Source organism: Hyperolius riggenbachi, chromosome 3 (assembly GCF_040937935.1).
Source record: "Hyperolius riggenbachi isolate aHypRig1 chromosome 3, aHypRig1.pri, whole genome shotgun sequence".
Taxonomy (NCBI): domain Eukaryota; kingdom Metazoa; phylum Chordata; class Amphibia; order Anura; family Hyperoliidae; genus Hyperolius; species Hyperolius riggenbachi.
In genome coordinates, this window is record NC_090648.1 from 221,462,493 (window position 1) to 221,476,692 (window position 14,200).

Below are 14,200 nucleotides of genomic sequence, written 5' to 3' on the forward strand. Positions count from 1 at the left end.
ATATTTTTGTAGATTTAAGACATTTTGCAATATATCTAAAATCTATGGATAATATACACTCACCGAAAGGATTATTAGGAACACCTGTTAAATTTCTCATTAATGCAATTATCTAATCAACCAATCACATGACAGTTGCTTCAATGCATTTAGGGGTGTGGTCCTGGTCAAGACAATCTCCTGAACTCCAAACTGAATGTCAGAATGGGAAAGAAAGGTGATTTAAAGGAGAACTATAGTGAGAGGTATATGGAGGCTGCCATATTTATTTCCTTTTAAGCAATACCAGTTGCCTGGCAGCCCTGCTGGTCCATTTGGCTGAAGAAATGTCTGAATCACACCAGAAACAAGCATGCAGCCAATCCTGTCATATCTGTCAAAATTGTCAGAAACACCTGATCTGCATATGCTTGTTCAGGGTCTATAGCTGAAAGTATTAGAGGCAGAGGATTAGCAGGATAGCCAGGTAACTGGTATTGCTTAAATGGAAACAAATATGGCAGCCTCCATATACCTCTCACTACAGTTTTCCTTTAACAATTTTGAGCGTGGCATGGTTGTTGGTGCCAGACAAGCCGGTCTGAGTATTTCACAATCTGCTCAGTTACTGGGTTTTTAAGCACTACCATTTCTAGGGTTTACAAAGAATGGTGTGAAAAGGGAAAAACACGCAGTATGCGGCAGTCCTGTGGGTGAAAATGCCTTGTTGATGCTAGAGGTCAGAGTAGAATGGGCCGACTGATTCAAGCTGATAGAAGAGCAACGTTGACTGAAATAACCACTCGTTACAACAGAGGTATGCAGCAAAGCATTTGTGAAGCCACAACACGCACAACCTTGAGGCGGATGGGCTACAACAGCAGAAGACCCCACCGGGTACCACTCATCTCCACTACAAATAGGAAAAAGAGGCTACAATTTGCATGAGCTCACCAAAATTGGACAGTTGAAGACTGGAAAAATGTTGCCTGGTCTCGATAGAGTCAGAATGTGGCGTAAACAGAATGAGAACATGGATCCATCATGCCTTGTTACCACTGTGCAGGCTGGTGGTGGTGGTGGAATGGTGTGGAGATGTTTTCTTGGCACACTTTAGGCCCCTTAGTGCCAATTGGTCATCGTTTAAATCAGGGCTGTGGAGTCGGTCCAAAAATCCACCGACTCCGACTCCTCAGTTTAGGATTCCACCGACTCCTCTAATTTGCATATTACAATTTTGTTGATTAAAAGTATGTAACATGAAATTCGTCTCTTAACTGCCAACGCTTAGGAATTTTACAAGACAACTGAAGTGAGAAGGATATGTAGACTACTATATTTATTCCCTTTAGACTAAAACTAGTCCTTGGTAAGAGTACTTGTAAAAGGTACAAACCGGAACAAAGAACATCTATTAGGCCCTAGGCAATGTAAGTGTGGGTACATGTAAGAATGATGTGCAGGTACTCTGCAGGGGAATGAGCAGATTGTAAACAGACAACACCTCTGTATTCAATGTGCACAGCATTCTCAGTGGATTCCCTGCAGCTCTGTGGGGAGTTGTAGAGTATAGTACTACTGTGTAACAAACTAAACCTGAGACAGATGAAATTAAAGTTTTATACATACCTGGGGCTTCCTCCAGTCGCCTTCAGGATAATCAGCCCCTCGTTGTCCTCTTCCACCACCACGATCTTCTGCTATGAGTCCAGGTACTTGAGCCAGTCGGGCGTAGTGCGCATGCACACACTCCGTCGCCAGGAGCATACTACACCTGTGCAGCACTATTGCGCAGGTGCAGAATGTTCCTGGCTGTGGGAGCGGCATGCGGCCGGACAGCGCTGACTGGCTGAATTACCAGGACTCATAGCAGATGATCCGGGTGGTGGAGGACAGCGAGGGACTGATTAGCCTGAAGGGGGCTGGAGGAAGCCCCAGGTATGTATAAAACTTTACTTTTCATCTGTCTCAGTTACCCTTTAATTTGTAGTCACCAAACCAAATTTTAACATATCAAATTATTTGATTTCATCAGCAAAGGGAGTGCATACATTTGCATAAATCAGCATCAATGCAGAATTATTTCCATCTCGTTGACCATCTCTATTAGTGACACAGCTACACATCAGGCTTTATTCTTACAGCATAGATGTTATTTAGTATATGTGTTACGGCCAGAACCCGAAGTGTGGCCAGTTCTAGTTCTGGCCGGCCGCTTCGGGTTCTGGCCGGCCAATGTGCGAAGTGGCCGCAGCGCAGCGGCCAATGTTAGAAATGGAATGTTTCCTTTTATTATTAATGTAGTTTTCCAGCCGTCTCTGGCCAAATGTAGCAAAACAGATAGTTAATTTAATTAAATGAAGCTGGCGGCAATGTAGAAGGATGAAGCCGCCCGGCTTCCGCTCCGCCTCCTCTACTCCGCCCCTGCCTCTCTCTCCTCCCCGATACTGGCAGCGGGGGACATGCGTGTCCCCCCAGAGTCGTTCGTCGCGGCAGGCAATCCTGTCGTTCGTCCCTGCAGAGCGGGTGCTGGCAGAAGCAATGTCTGCAGCCTCCCCGCTCTGCTTTCCTGGCGCCACGAATGACTCTCGGGGACAGGCGTGTCCCCGCCGGCTGCCCGAAGAAGAGAGAGAGAGAGGCAGGGGCGGAGGAGAGGAGGCGGAGCCGCCAGCTTCATTTCATTAAATTAACTAACTGTTTTGCTACATTTGGCCAGAAAACTACATTAATAATAAAAGGAAACATTCCATTTCTAACATTGGCCGATGCGCTGCGGCCACTTCGCATATTGCCGGCCAGAACCCGAAGTGGCCGGCCAGAACTAGAAGTGGCCACACTTCGGTTTCTGGCCGTAACATATATAAGAGATTCCTGAGTACACATCATATATACAGTCACAATCAGATGTGTATATCTGACCTTAAAAATACGGGGACTGCTTTATTGAAGCAGCACAAGTAACTCATTTTTATTGGTTGATTTCATTTTTGTGGACTAAGCACAGCTATTACTGTATATATACTGTATATATACATTATTTTTAATGACTATTATCTGAGAAATAAAACATTTTATCATATTTTCTATTTTAATTACAGGTACAAATTCATTAGGAGTCGGAGCATTTTTTCCCGACTCCTACTCCTACTCCAGGCACCCAAAATTGCCCGACTCCACGACTCCGACTCCACGGCCCTGGTTTAAATGCCACGGGCTACCTGAGCATTGTTTCTGACTATGTCCATCCCTTCATGACCACCATGTACCCATCCTCTGATGGCTACTTCCAGCAGGATAATGCACCACGTCACAAAGCTCGAATCATTTCAAATTGGTTTCTTGAACATGACAATGAGTTCAGTGTACTAAAATGGCCCCCACAGTCACTAGATCTCAACCCGATAGAGCATCTTTGGGATGTGATGGAACGGGAACTTCATGCTCTGGATGTGCATCCCACAAATCTCCATCAACTGCAAGATGCTATCCTATCAATATGGGCCAACATTTCTAAAGAATGCTTTCAGCACCTTGTTGAATCAATGCCATGTAGAATTGCAGTTCTGAAGATGAAAGGGGGTCAAACACCGTATTAGTATCGTGTTCCTAATAATCCTTTAGGTGAGTGTATACAACCAAAGCATTTTGTACTGTATTGAGTGTCTCCACTGCCATATTATATAATTTGCTGTAAGCTGACCAGTGAGGTCATCACTGTACATACCTTCTCATAGGCATACTGTTCTTGAAGCATGACAGGAAGACGCTCCAAAAAGGTCTGCATGCATGGTGCCATGTTCAGCCCTGCTATGCCTTGCTGTTTCAGTGCTGTCCTACAAGTTGCCAAGACGTGATTGGTGGATGTCCACTCAGGTGTACAGTTCACTACTAGAACATCCTGTAATATTTATGTTAAAAAGTAATAAGAGTACATGAGCAAGTGGATTGTTCACAGCAATACTGGTTAAAATGGATCTATAAAATCACAGATGACATTCTGAAATAGAAGTTCATCAACACCGTAGAGCAAATTACCTTTGAACGGTTAGAACAGGCAGCAACTCCAACATCAGGAATCCAAACTGTTGTTGTAACAGCTCCAGAACCAGTGACTACAGATTGTAAGACTGATCCATCCTAACACACAGGAGAGAATGAACAAAACTATCACTACTATGTTCAGTAAGGTACATGTTTAGAAGCTTTGACCCACTGACTTTGTACATAGTAGGTATGCCAAGATCTTACCCTTAAAGACCAAATATTCATTAAGCCACCAAGTCCACCAGAGACTAGGGCCAGTCCATCAGGGCTGAAAGCCACGGTTCGCACTGGGGTTATGTGCCCTCGCAGCTTATACACACAGCGGGCATCCTCTGGCTTCTTGTAAAACTCCTGAGATGAAACAGAGCAAGAATCAGGCTAACATAGATGCAATGAGATAGACCAATATTTAACTGCTGCAGACAATGCTCTTTTGCTTGGTAAGCAGCAAAAAGCGAAAAGTATACATCTTACTAGTTACCAATCTTATATGCCTTTTACTATCAATCGTTATCCTATTAACAATGTTGCATAAAATTGGCCATATCCTTATATTTTGAATAGTTAAGACATTAGATTCAATAAAAACACAGAATCTAATGAAAATGTATCAAGAACAAAGGTTTTCAGTTACTTTTCAGTCCTTCTACTAATTGATCATTGAATAAAAAGGGTGTTTTTTTAGCACATTGGGTTGCAGTAGGACTGTGGGTGAGCAGCCCGCAATCAGTCACAGTATTACTTTGCACTGCATGGAATAGTGATTCAATCAGCAGCAGATTTCTGTTGAAATCCGACTTAATGCTGCAAAGTGGCAAAGCAGGTAAGCAATCAGCAACAGGGAGAGAGCGATAGTGTACCCGTTCCATCTTGTGTATAGAGAGCACTTAACTTGCAGTTTATCTTCTTACATAGAGGTATATCCTACGTGTAATAAAATTTGTGTATCCCTGCATCATCCTGTCCGTGCGTTTGCGCTAGTGCGCATGTGCACCACAACAGCGTTGGGACAGGAGGATGGGACCAGGGAGCCGGGTGGGAGTGTGCGTGGGCGGACGGGTACGAGCGCATGCACACTGACATGCGAGTGGGACAGAGACCTAGAGCCCGTTTTTAAACTGGCTTAGATCAACCTAGTACTAGGTATAAATAACAGAATGGACTGTACACAAAGTGACAACAGACCTTGCAGGATGACTGTTCCCTCCATCCTTCTTGTGTTGTGGACTTGGATGGAAACGTTTCAGGAGAGGCTTGAGGAACTGTCCATACACATACCAAACCATTCTGGCAACCCCTGAAATAGGATGTATAAAATGAATTGTCAAGAAACATATAATGTTTGTGGAAAAGTCATGATGTGTTAATACATGTCATGAAAATGTTCTGCAGTCTAGATTCATAACATAAGAGTCTATGAGATCTGCATTACAACCAGGGATGCAGCGGAGAATAATTCCCCACCTTTAGATTCATCATGCCCCCCAACCGTTCCGGATTGGTCGGGATTCTCCCGATTTGGGGGGGCTCTCCCGCTATCCCGGGAAGCCCCCCTTAAGTCCCGGCCGGTTGGGGAGAGAAGAGATGACGGAAATGATCGAGGCGCCAGCTGTGCCAATAAGGGATGCGGGAGCCTGCTTTATTTCTCCCTCCCTCTCTCCCTCTGAGTGCCCCCACCTGCTGTGAATGTGTCCCCCCGTGTAGGCAGTGCATGCAGAGCGGAGCGGTAGGTCCTCTTACCGCAGATCCATGCGCACCGGCAACTAGTCTCTTGCTTCCTGTTTACCATGACGTCACAGGAAGCAGGAGACTAGTTGCCGGTGCGCATGGATCTGCGGTAAGAGGACCTACCGCTCTGCTCCGCACACACTGGGGGGGGTGCACCTTCCTCCCCACCCACGGGCATTCTCCCCCCTCCACTGACGACCCCCCTACCCACTGGCACCCTCTTCCCCACCCACTGGCACCCTCCTCCTACCCACTGACACTATCCTCCTACCCACTGGCACCTTTCTCCCCTACCCAGTGTCACCCTCCTTTCCACCCACAGGTACCCTCCTCCCCACCCACTGACACCCTCCTCCTACCCACTAGCACCCTCCTCCCCACCCAGTGTCACCCTCCTTTCCACCCACAGGTACCCTCCTCCCCACCCAGTGTCACCCTTCTACCCACTGACACCCTCCTCCCACCCACCGACACCCTCCTCCCCACCCAGTGTCACCCTCCTTTCCACCCACAGGTACCCTCCTCCCCACCCACAGGTGCACCTTCCTCCCCACCCACGGGCATTCTTCCCCCTCCACTGATGACCCCCCTACCCACTGGCACCCTCTTCCCCACCCACTGGCACCCTCCTCCTACCTACTGACACTATCCTCCTACCTACTGGCACCTTTCTCCCCCACCCAGTGTCACCCTCCTTTCCACCCACAGGTGCCCTGCTCCCCACCCAGTGTCACCCTTCTACCCACTGACAGCCTCCTCCCCACCCAGTGTCACCCTCCTTTCCACCCACAGGTACCCTCCTCCCCACCCAGTGTCACCCTCCTCCTACCCACTGACACTATCCTCCTACCCACTGGCACCTTTCTCCCCCACCCAGTGTCACCCTCCTTTCTACCCACAGGTACCCTCCTCCCCACCCACAGGTGCACCTTCCTCCCCACCCACGGGCATTCTTCCCCCTCCACTGATGACCCCCCTACCCACTGGCACCCTCTTCCCCACCCACTGGCACCCTCCTCCTACCGACACTATCCTCCTACCCACTGGCACCTTTCTCCCCCACCCAGTGTCACCCTCCTTTCCACCCACAGGTGCCCTGCTCCCCACCCAGTGTCACCCTTCTACCCACTGACAGCCTCCTCCCCACCCAGTGTCACCCTCCTTTCCACCCACAGGTACCCTCCTCCCCACCCAGTGTCACCCTCCTCCTACCCACTGACACTATCCTCCTACCCACTGGCACCTTTCTCCCCCACCCAGTGTCACCCTCCTTTCTACCCACAGGTACCCTCCTCCCCACCCACTGGCACCCTCCTACCCACTGACACCCTTCTCCTACCCACTGGCACCCTCCTCCCCACCCAGTGTCACCCTCCTCCCCACCCACAGGTACCCTCCTCCCCACCCAGTGTCACCCTTCTACCCACTGACACCCTCCTCCTACCCACTGACACCCTCCTCCTACCCACTGACACCCTCCTCCCCACCCAGTGTCACCCTCCTTTCCACCCACAGGTACCCTCCTCCCCACCCAGTGTCACTTTTCTACCCACTGACACCCTTCTCCTACCCACTGGCACCTTTATCCCCCACCCAGTGTCACCCTCCTTTCCACCCACAGGTACCCTCCTCCCCACCCAGTGTCACCCTTCTCCTACCCACTGACACCCTCCTCCTACCCACTGGCACCCTCCCCCCCAACCCGGTGTCACCCTCCTTTCCACCCACAGGTACCCTCCTCCCCACCCAGTGTCACCCTTCTACCCACTGACACCCTCCTCCTACCCACCGACACCCTCCTCCCCACCCAGTGTCACCCTCCTCCCCACCCACAGGCGCACCTTCCTCCCCACCCACGGGCATTCTCCCCCCTCCACTGATGACCCCCCTACCCACTGGCACCCTCTTCCCCACCCACTGGCACCCTCCTCCTACCTACTGACACTATCCTCCTACCCACTGGCACCTTTCTCCCCCACCCAGTGTCACCCTCCTTTCCACCCACAGGTGCCCTGCTCCCCACCCACTGACACCCTCCTCCTACCCACTGGCAACCTCCTCCCCACCCAGTGTCACCCTCCTTTCCACCCACAGGTACCCTCCTCCCCACCCAGTGTCACCCTTCTACCCACTGACACCCTCCTCCCCACCCAGTGTCACCCTCCTTCCCACCCACAGGTACCCTCCTCCCCACCCAGTGTCACCCTCCTCCTACCCACTGACACTATCCTCCTACCCACTGGCACCTTTCTCCCCCACCCAGTGTCACCCTCCTTTCTACCCACAGGTACCCTCCTCCCCACCCACTGGCACCCTCCTCCTACCCACTGACACCCTCCTCCTACCCACTGGCACCCTCCTCCCTACCCAGTGTTACCCTCCACCATGCTCACTGGCACCCTCCTCTCTGCCCACTGACACCCTCCACTTTCCACTAACACCCTCCTCCTACCCACTGTCACCTTCCTCCCCCACCCACTGGCACCCCCCTTTCCACCCAGTGTCACCCTCTCCAACCCACTGGCACACTCCTCCGCAAACTCATTCTTCCCCTTGTCACCCTCCTGCAAAAGCAGGGGTGTGGCTTAAGGCCACACAGGGGGCGTGGCTTAAGTGTCCCTCTTTCCCATCTTCAAATGTTGGGAGGTATGGATTCATGCCCTCCAAAAAGTCCACCAAAATGACAGACTGATGTGGCAGCTTTCAATTGTTATTTCTCCTTACTGCTGTTCAGAAATTCAGTCTGAATGAGATCCTCATTTCAACAACAGCACCCAAGTAGCTATAGGCTCAGGTGCCTAACTGTAAACCACCTTCTGTACTTCACTATCTCCTACTTTTTTTTTTTTTTTTTTCCTTTTAGAGCTGGTCTCAGGCCAAGTTAAAATATAGCTGTTGAGCTGTATGTAAACACACCAGTTAAAGTACTATACTTGAATCTCTAGCTCATGTGACAATGTCTTGCACATAAAGAATGGCAGAGTTTAGTGAAGTTAGTAGTTCAGATGTCACACATATACTGTATATACACTATTAAGTAATACAGAGGTCACTCACGTTCCAAGCATAAGCTGTGGGCTGTCCACTTTCCCTGGCAAAGAACACCAGGCTATGGTGTTGACATAGGATGGGTGTGGTAGGCAATAAAGAGTTTTCCAGATACCACCAGTGTTTCCCCATAGCTTCACGGTGTCCTCCTTAGCACAAGTAAGGAGCATCTCTCCTGCAGGATCCCATTTCAAGCTCACAAACATCTCCTAACAACAAAATAAAATGTCAGTCTGCAGCTGGAGCCATGGTGAAATTAAGAAATTTACAAAACGCAAATTAGTGAAATACAGTGCTAAATCACAAAGAGGCATGTGTTACCTTGTGTGCGTCAATAAGAACAATCCCTCCTTTCTCGACTGGTTCTCTGTGTCCAATTAGTAACTTTCCATCGGCATATCCAACAGCAAAAGGACGATCCTCACTAAACCAAGCAATGCAAGTAACAGCCACTGTCAAAACAGGAAGAGGATGTATTACCTACGGCTCAGTAAAAATACCTTCATAGAAAAATCATGGAGAAGCATGTGATCAGTTTGTTAGGCTTTGATTAGTTGGTCATGGCTACATGTCACTTCTTCTCTGTATGCTAAAAATAAATAAATAAAAGAACAATTGCAACCAGCCAATCAAAAACCTACTTACTATGCATTGCATGATTTGTCTTATAGGTGATCATCTATATTGTTCACATAAACATTTATAAGTGTGATATTCTTGTCAAACTAACATGATTTAAAGGCTTTAAATATAGAAAAACACACATCTGCAGGTGTGAAAATAATCACCAGAAGTCTGTTCACATAGGCAAGTGCAAGCTACATATATGAGGTCTTAAAAACGAGCTACATTAGATCATCACATTACAAATATGTACTTTTGGACCATCCAAACTGAAAAAAAATGCAGATTTTTAAGCACAGCAGAGTAGTACATGGTGCATTGAGAAATGGCAAAGCAAAGAAACTGTGTGGCTGGATAGTGTACTGGTTAAGGGCTCTGCCTCTGACACAGGAGACGTCGGTTCAAATCTCGGCTCTTCCTATTCAATAAGCCAGCACCTATTCAGAAGAAAGCCTTGGGCAAGACTCCCTAACATTGTTACTGTCTATAGAGCGCGTCTTAGTGGCTGCAGCTCTGGCTTTGAATCCGCCAGGAGAAAAGCACAATATAAATGTTATTTGTATATTTGTTTAAACCACTTGTACACAAGTTCTAAGTGTACTTTCGTGAGGTTTTCCACCTCTGTGCTCCTCTCACTGGTCTCCAGATAAGTAAAACATTTCTTCATGTTGTATTTACCACAGTACAGGTACCATGTGTCTCTCTACAGATTGTTTGTACTCTTAGAATATACACATTACAAGAATCACCCAAAAAGTTTTACCCACATACCTTCTTTTCTGTAACAATGCTCCAACTCTACACGGTGCATGCTGATGGCATCTGACACTTCAATTAGCCCCAGAGAGCCATCAACACGCCCCACTAGTAATGTCTCAGGGTGATCAGTAGGCCATCCTTCTCCGGGACTCTTCTCTGGCCACATGATACAGGAGACCCAGTGAGGCTGAACATCCACCAGGCCCTTTCCACCTAACAAGACAGAAAACTAAATAAGAACTAAATGCTGGGAAAACCAACATGAAATGACTGAAGAGAAATATGCAAATTTACATTCCCGAACACCATTGCACATACTTCACCCAACAACCAAGATGATCCACAGACAACATGAAATAAAATATGAATGGCTAAGCGGATACCATTGACTTGCCAGATGTTGACAGTTTTTTCCAGGGCTCCTGCCAGGTACCGCCCACTGACACTCCAGCATACAGGAGACAGAGTTGGGTCTGGTTCCTCCGGTGTTCCCTCTCTTAAGGAAAAATAGAAAGAAAAATGCAGTTAAGTGGAGTTCTTCTAGAATCTAGATCTATTGCACGGGGTGCACAAACTCGTGGAAAGCAGGCAAACAGTATGGCTGTAAACTGTAGCTTTCACCTAGCATTTAAGAGCCTGTCTGACATCATTAGAAGCATGTGGACAAATACTTCTTGAAAGGCTAAGTTTAATAATTCTGTGAATATTTTATGAAAATAAAAATCCCTTTCAATCATCTTTACTTTTTCTATAAATCCTTAATTTTATAAATATTTTAGGCAAAAAAAAAAAAAAAAAAAAAAAAAGGGCAGTGGGAAATTTGATAAATGCAACCGGAAATTTCTACATAGGTTTTAGAAGAAGATTCATTACATAACCCATTCACGGTGTTTATCCTTGTATGACTGCTTCACTAATGCCTAAGCCTAAATTAAGACTTATTAGAAGTCAGTGTACTTAAAGTGGTCTAAAACTCCGACATAACCTTCAATAAAAATATGTGTTCTTACTTTTTATTATTCATACAGTTATAATAATATTTGCGTTTGTGCATAAGTAATATTGTCTGTCTACAAATTACAAGTTTCCAAAGTGTAGTTTATCTTGCCCTGAAACCTGCCATTGACACAGAGAGCTCCTTTTCACTTGTTACACTGTGTTTACACACATGCATCAACATTGGAATGCAAACAAAGATACTGTTATCTCCAGTTTGAATGCAGATTTGAAGCTGAATAGCAGGACAAAGGGCTTTGTTTAACTATTTCAGTGATGTTCTGCTAAAAAAAACAAATTCTGGGATAGTAGCTTTCAAGCTGTGAGGAATCTTTCAGAGCAAAGTAGAAATGTTGACTGTCCGACCACTTTGTCGCTGAAGTGACATTTAACCTGATGAGATAAATAGGTCAGTAAAATCCAAGTCCTACTTAGAACTAGCTTGCGTTCTTTGTTTCTTACTGCAAGGGTTAAGGGTCCTTTTACACTTAATATGTTGGTATGTGTTAGTATGCGTTTTTCCATAGCAGTGCATTAAGAAAAAGCTTTCAGTTAAAATGCGTATAGTGTACAAAGAGGCCATAAAGTAACATGGACATTACTTTGAAAATCAGTTTTCTTTCAGGTATAACTGAGACCAACTGATTAAGTGTAAAAGGTCCCTTAAAATCCAGGGCTGTAAATGATAGTTTCTCTGCAGTTGGGGGTGGCAGACTGCAGTGTAATTCTCACTGATAACTAATTAGTGGTCATATAACAGTGGATGGGGGGGGGGGGGGGGGGGAAATCAGAGCAGGGAACACAGAAAAAAAAAAAGTTTAGTTTAAGAGTTGTCTTTAAAGGACAACTGTAGCGAGTGGTATGTGGAGGCTGCCTCATTTACCTAATTTTAAACAATACCAGTTGCCTGGCAGTCCTAATGAACCTCTGCCTCTAATACTTTTAGCTATAGACCATGAACAAGCATGCAGCAGATCAGGTGTTTCTGACACTATTGTCAGGTCTGACAAGATTAGCTTCATGCTTGTTTCTGGTTAGACTCAGACACTACTGCAGCCAGATAGATCAGTGGGGCTGTCAGGCAACTTGTATTGTTTAAAAGGAAATAGATGCATCCCTCTCATTACAGCTATCCTTTAAGGGAAATGAATAACCATAACCACTTAATCCCTGGGATGAGTATCTACATCCCTTAAAAACTGCCCTTGAGCTCCCCAGGGGCATAGATGCTTGTCCCTCACTGATAATGCCCAGCACGCGCCCTTGGCCTCCCATGGAAGTGCACAGATTAGTGGATGGGAACAAAAGCCGATCGAAGTGTCTAAAGTGACTAGGATTATTGTTGCAGCAGTAAACACTGCATTGTAAATGACAGTAACTGTCATTTCCTGCTGGCTGGAAATGCAACTGGAGCTGTGCTCTAACCATACAGGAAAATGTGTGGGAACAACTAGTGGCCAAAAAGATTATTAAAATAAAAACAATAGATGAAGGGGGCGTGGTCTAGCATGGCGCTGTGAGGAGGCTGCACGGCCATGGAGGCTCCGCATCGCCACCGGGTGATAAACTAGTGCGTATGGCGGCAAGTATGACAAGACAGGCGGCTTCCTACCTCTAAGGTTCGCGCTGCCCGTGGTGAAAGCCGGGTGACCAGGCGGCCGGGAGCTCCGAGGGAACTGCTGAGTGGAGGAAGCGGGGGAAGCAATATCACTCCGCGTGACGTCAGACGCTAGCCGGGCCTCCGTGCTGCGGGATAGACGGGGCTGTGTAACAAACGGCTGATGCGTACTTCGGCTGAGAAAGCTTCCTGAAAACTTAGCACTTTGAGGCAAATTGCAGTGGAGCCCAGCAACACCTAAGCCGATACTGTGACCAGGGAGAAGCTCTCTGCGGACCTCACTGGAAACAGGCTTGGAATAGCCCGCAGCTGAGAGGGTGTACCTGGGGGTGTCTGACCACCTTCCCTGTAATCAGTGATTGCCTTCTTGCACATGGAAAGTACTGGTGCCCAGCCGCTGGAGGTTATCTGTGGGGGAACCCAGTAGCAATTGGACTGCGTTTTCCGTATAAAAAGTTAAGTTAAGCCAAGAGGAACTATAAGACTATATATCCCCGTGATGACTGGGAAAAATAAACAGAAAAAGGGTACAGAGACCCCGAAACAATCCCAGGCTCGGGTCACCGCTTTCTTCCCAGCAACATCGCCAGCACATGGGAGACAAGATGGAGCTTCAGGAGGGTCCTCGGCTAATAGCTCTCCGGAACTGCTTCAACCGCAGGCACAAAGATTGGAGGAGATATGGAGCTACCTGCGTGAGCTGCCTACTAAAGCAGATTTGGAGACGCAGACCACCACTATCCTGGACTCCACCAAAGCAGAAATAGAGGTGGTAAGAGGGGATCTTGGGGTGGTCTCCCAGAGGGTAGTGGTGGTTGAAGGAGAGATGGTGTCCCTAAAAAAAGAGGTGCAACAGATTAAGGCACTTGTAGACCAGCAAGTAGGTGTAAATGCAGCCCTTAGGGCCCAGGTGGAGGACCTACAGAACCGTAGTAGACGGAGTAATGTGCGGGTACGGGGCTTGTCTGAGGGGGTAAAGGGGGAAGCCCTGGAACAGACTCTGCAAGAAATTTTTTGCTTGTTGCTGAATAAGGAGGGTCAGGGGGTCCGGGTTGATAGAGCTCATCGAGTTGGAAGGGGCCTAGTAAAAGATCCCCAGACCCCCAGAGACATTGTATGCAGGTTCCATTATTATACGGAAAAAGAGGAGGTGATGAAAGCCGCAAGAGATAAGGGGACCCTTGATTTTAAAGGTGATAGGATACAGCTATTCCAGGACCTTGCGGGGACCACTCTAGCCCAGAGGAAGGCTTTGAAGCCACTGCTCGTAGCAATGAAGGAGAAAGACATTTCGTATAAATGGGGGTTCCCCTTCCAGTTGGTGGCAAGGAAGGGACAGATTACTGTGACTCTGAGATATCCTAATGAGGTTGCAGACTTTTGCCATAAACTAGGCTTGGAGAA

General features: G+C 47.3%; 1 protein-coding gene across 8 annotated transcripts in view; it reads right to left on the bottom strand.

Moving 5' to 3' along the window:
- The window catches only part of HERC1 (HECT and RLD domain containing E3 ubiquitin protein ligase family member 1), a 193,207-nt gene that overhangs the window by 28,841 nt on the left and 150,166 nt on the right, over positions 1-14,200 (bottom strand). For all 8 annotated transcript variants that reach the window (XM_068275796.1, XM_068275797.1, XM_068275795.1 and 5 more), the window contains exons 54-61: positions 10,566-10,678; positions 10,195-10,395; positions 9,121-9,251; positions 8,809-9,008; positions 5,209-5,320; positions 4,228-4,374; positions 4,015-4,116; positions 3,704-3,877 (exon numbers count right to left, since the gene is read on the bottom strand). In XM_068275796.1, coding sequence (XP_068131897.1) covers positions 3,704-3,877; positions 4,015-4,116; positions 4,228-4,374; positions 5,209-5,320; positions 8,809-9,008; positions 9,121-9,251; positions 10,195-10,395; positions 10,566-10,678 — 1,180 coding nt within the window. The remainder of the gene's footprint in view (positions 1-3,703; positions 3,878-4,014; positions 4,117-4,227; positions 4,375-5,208; positions 5,321-8,808; positions 9,009-9,120; positions 9,252-10,194; positions 10,396-10,565; positions 10,679-14,200) is intronic.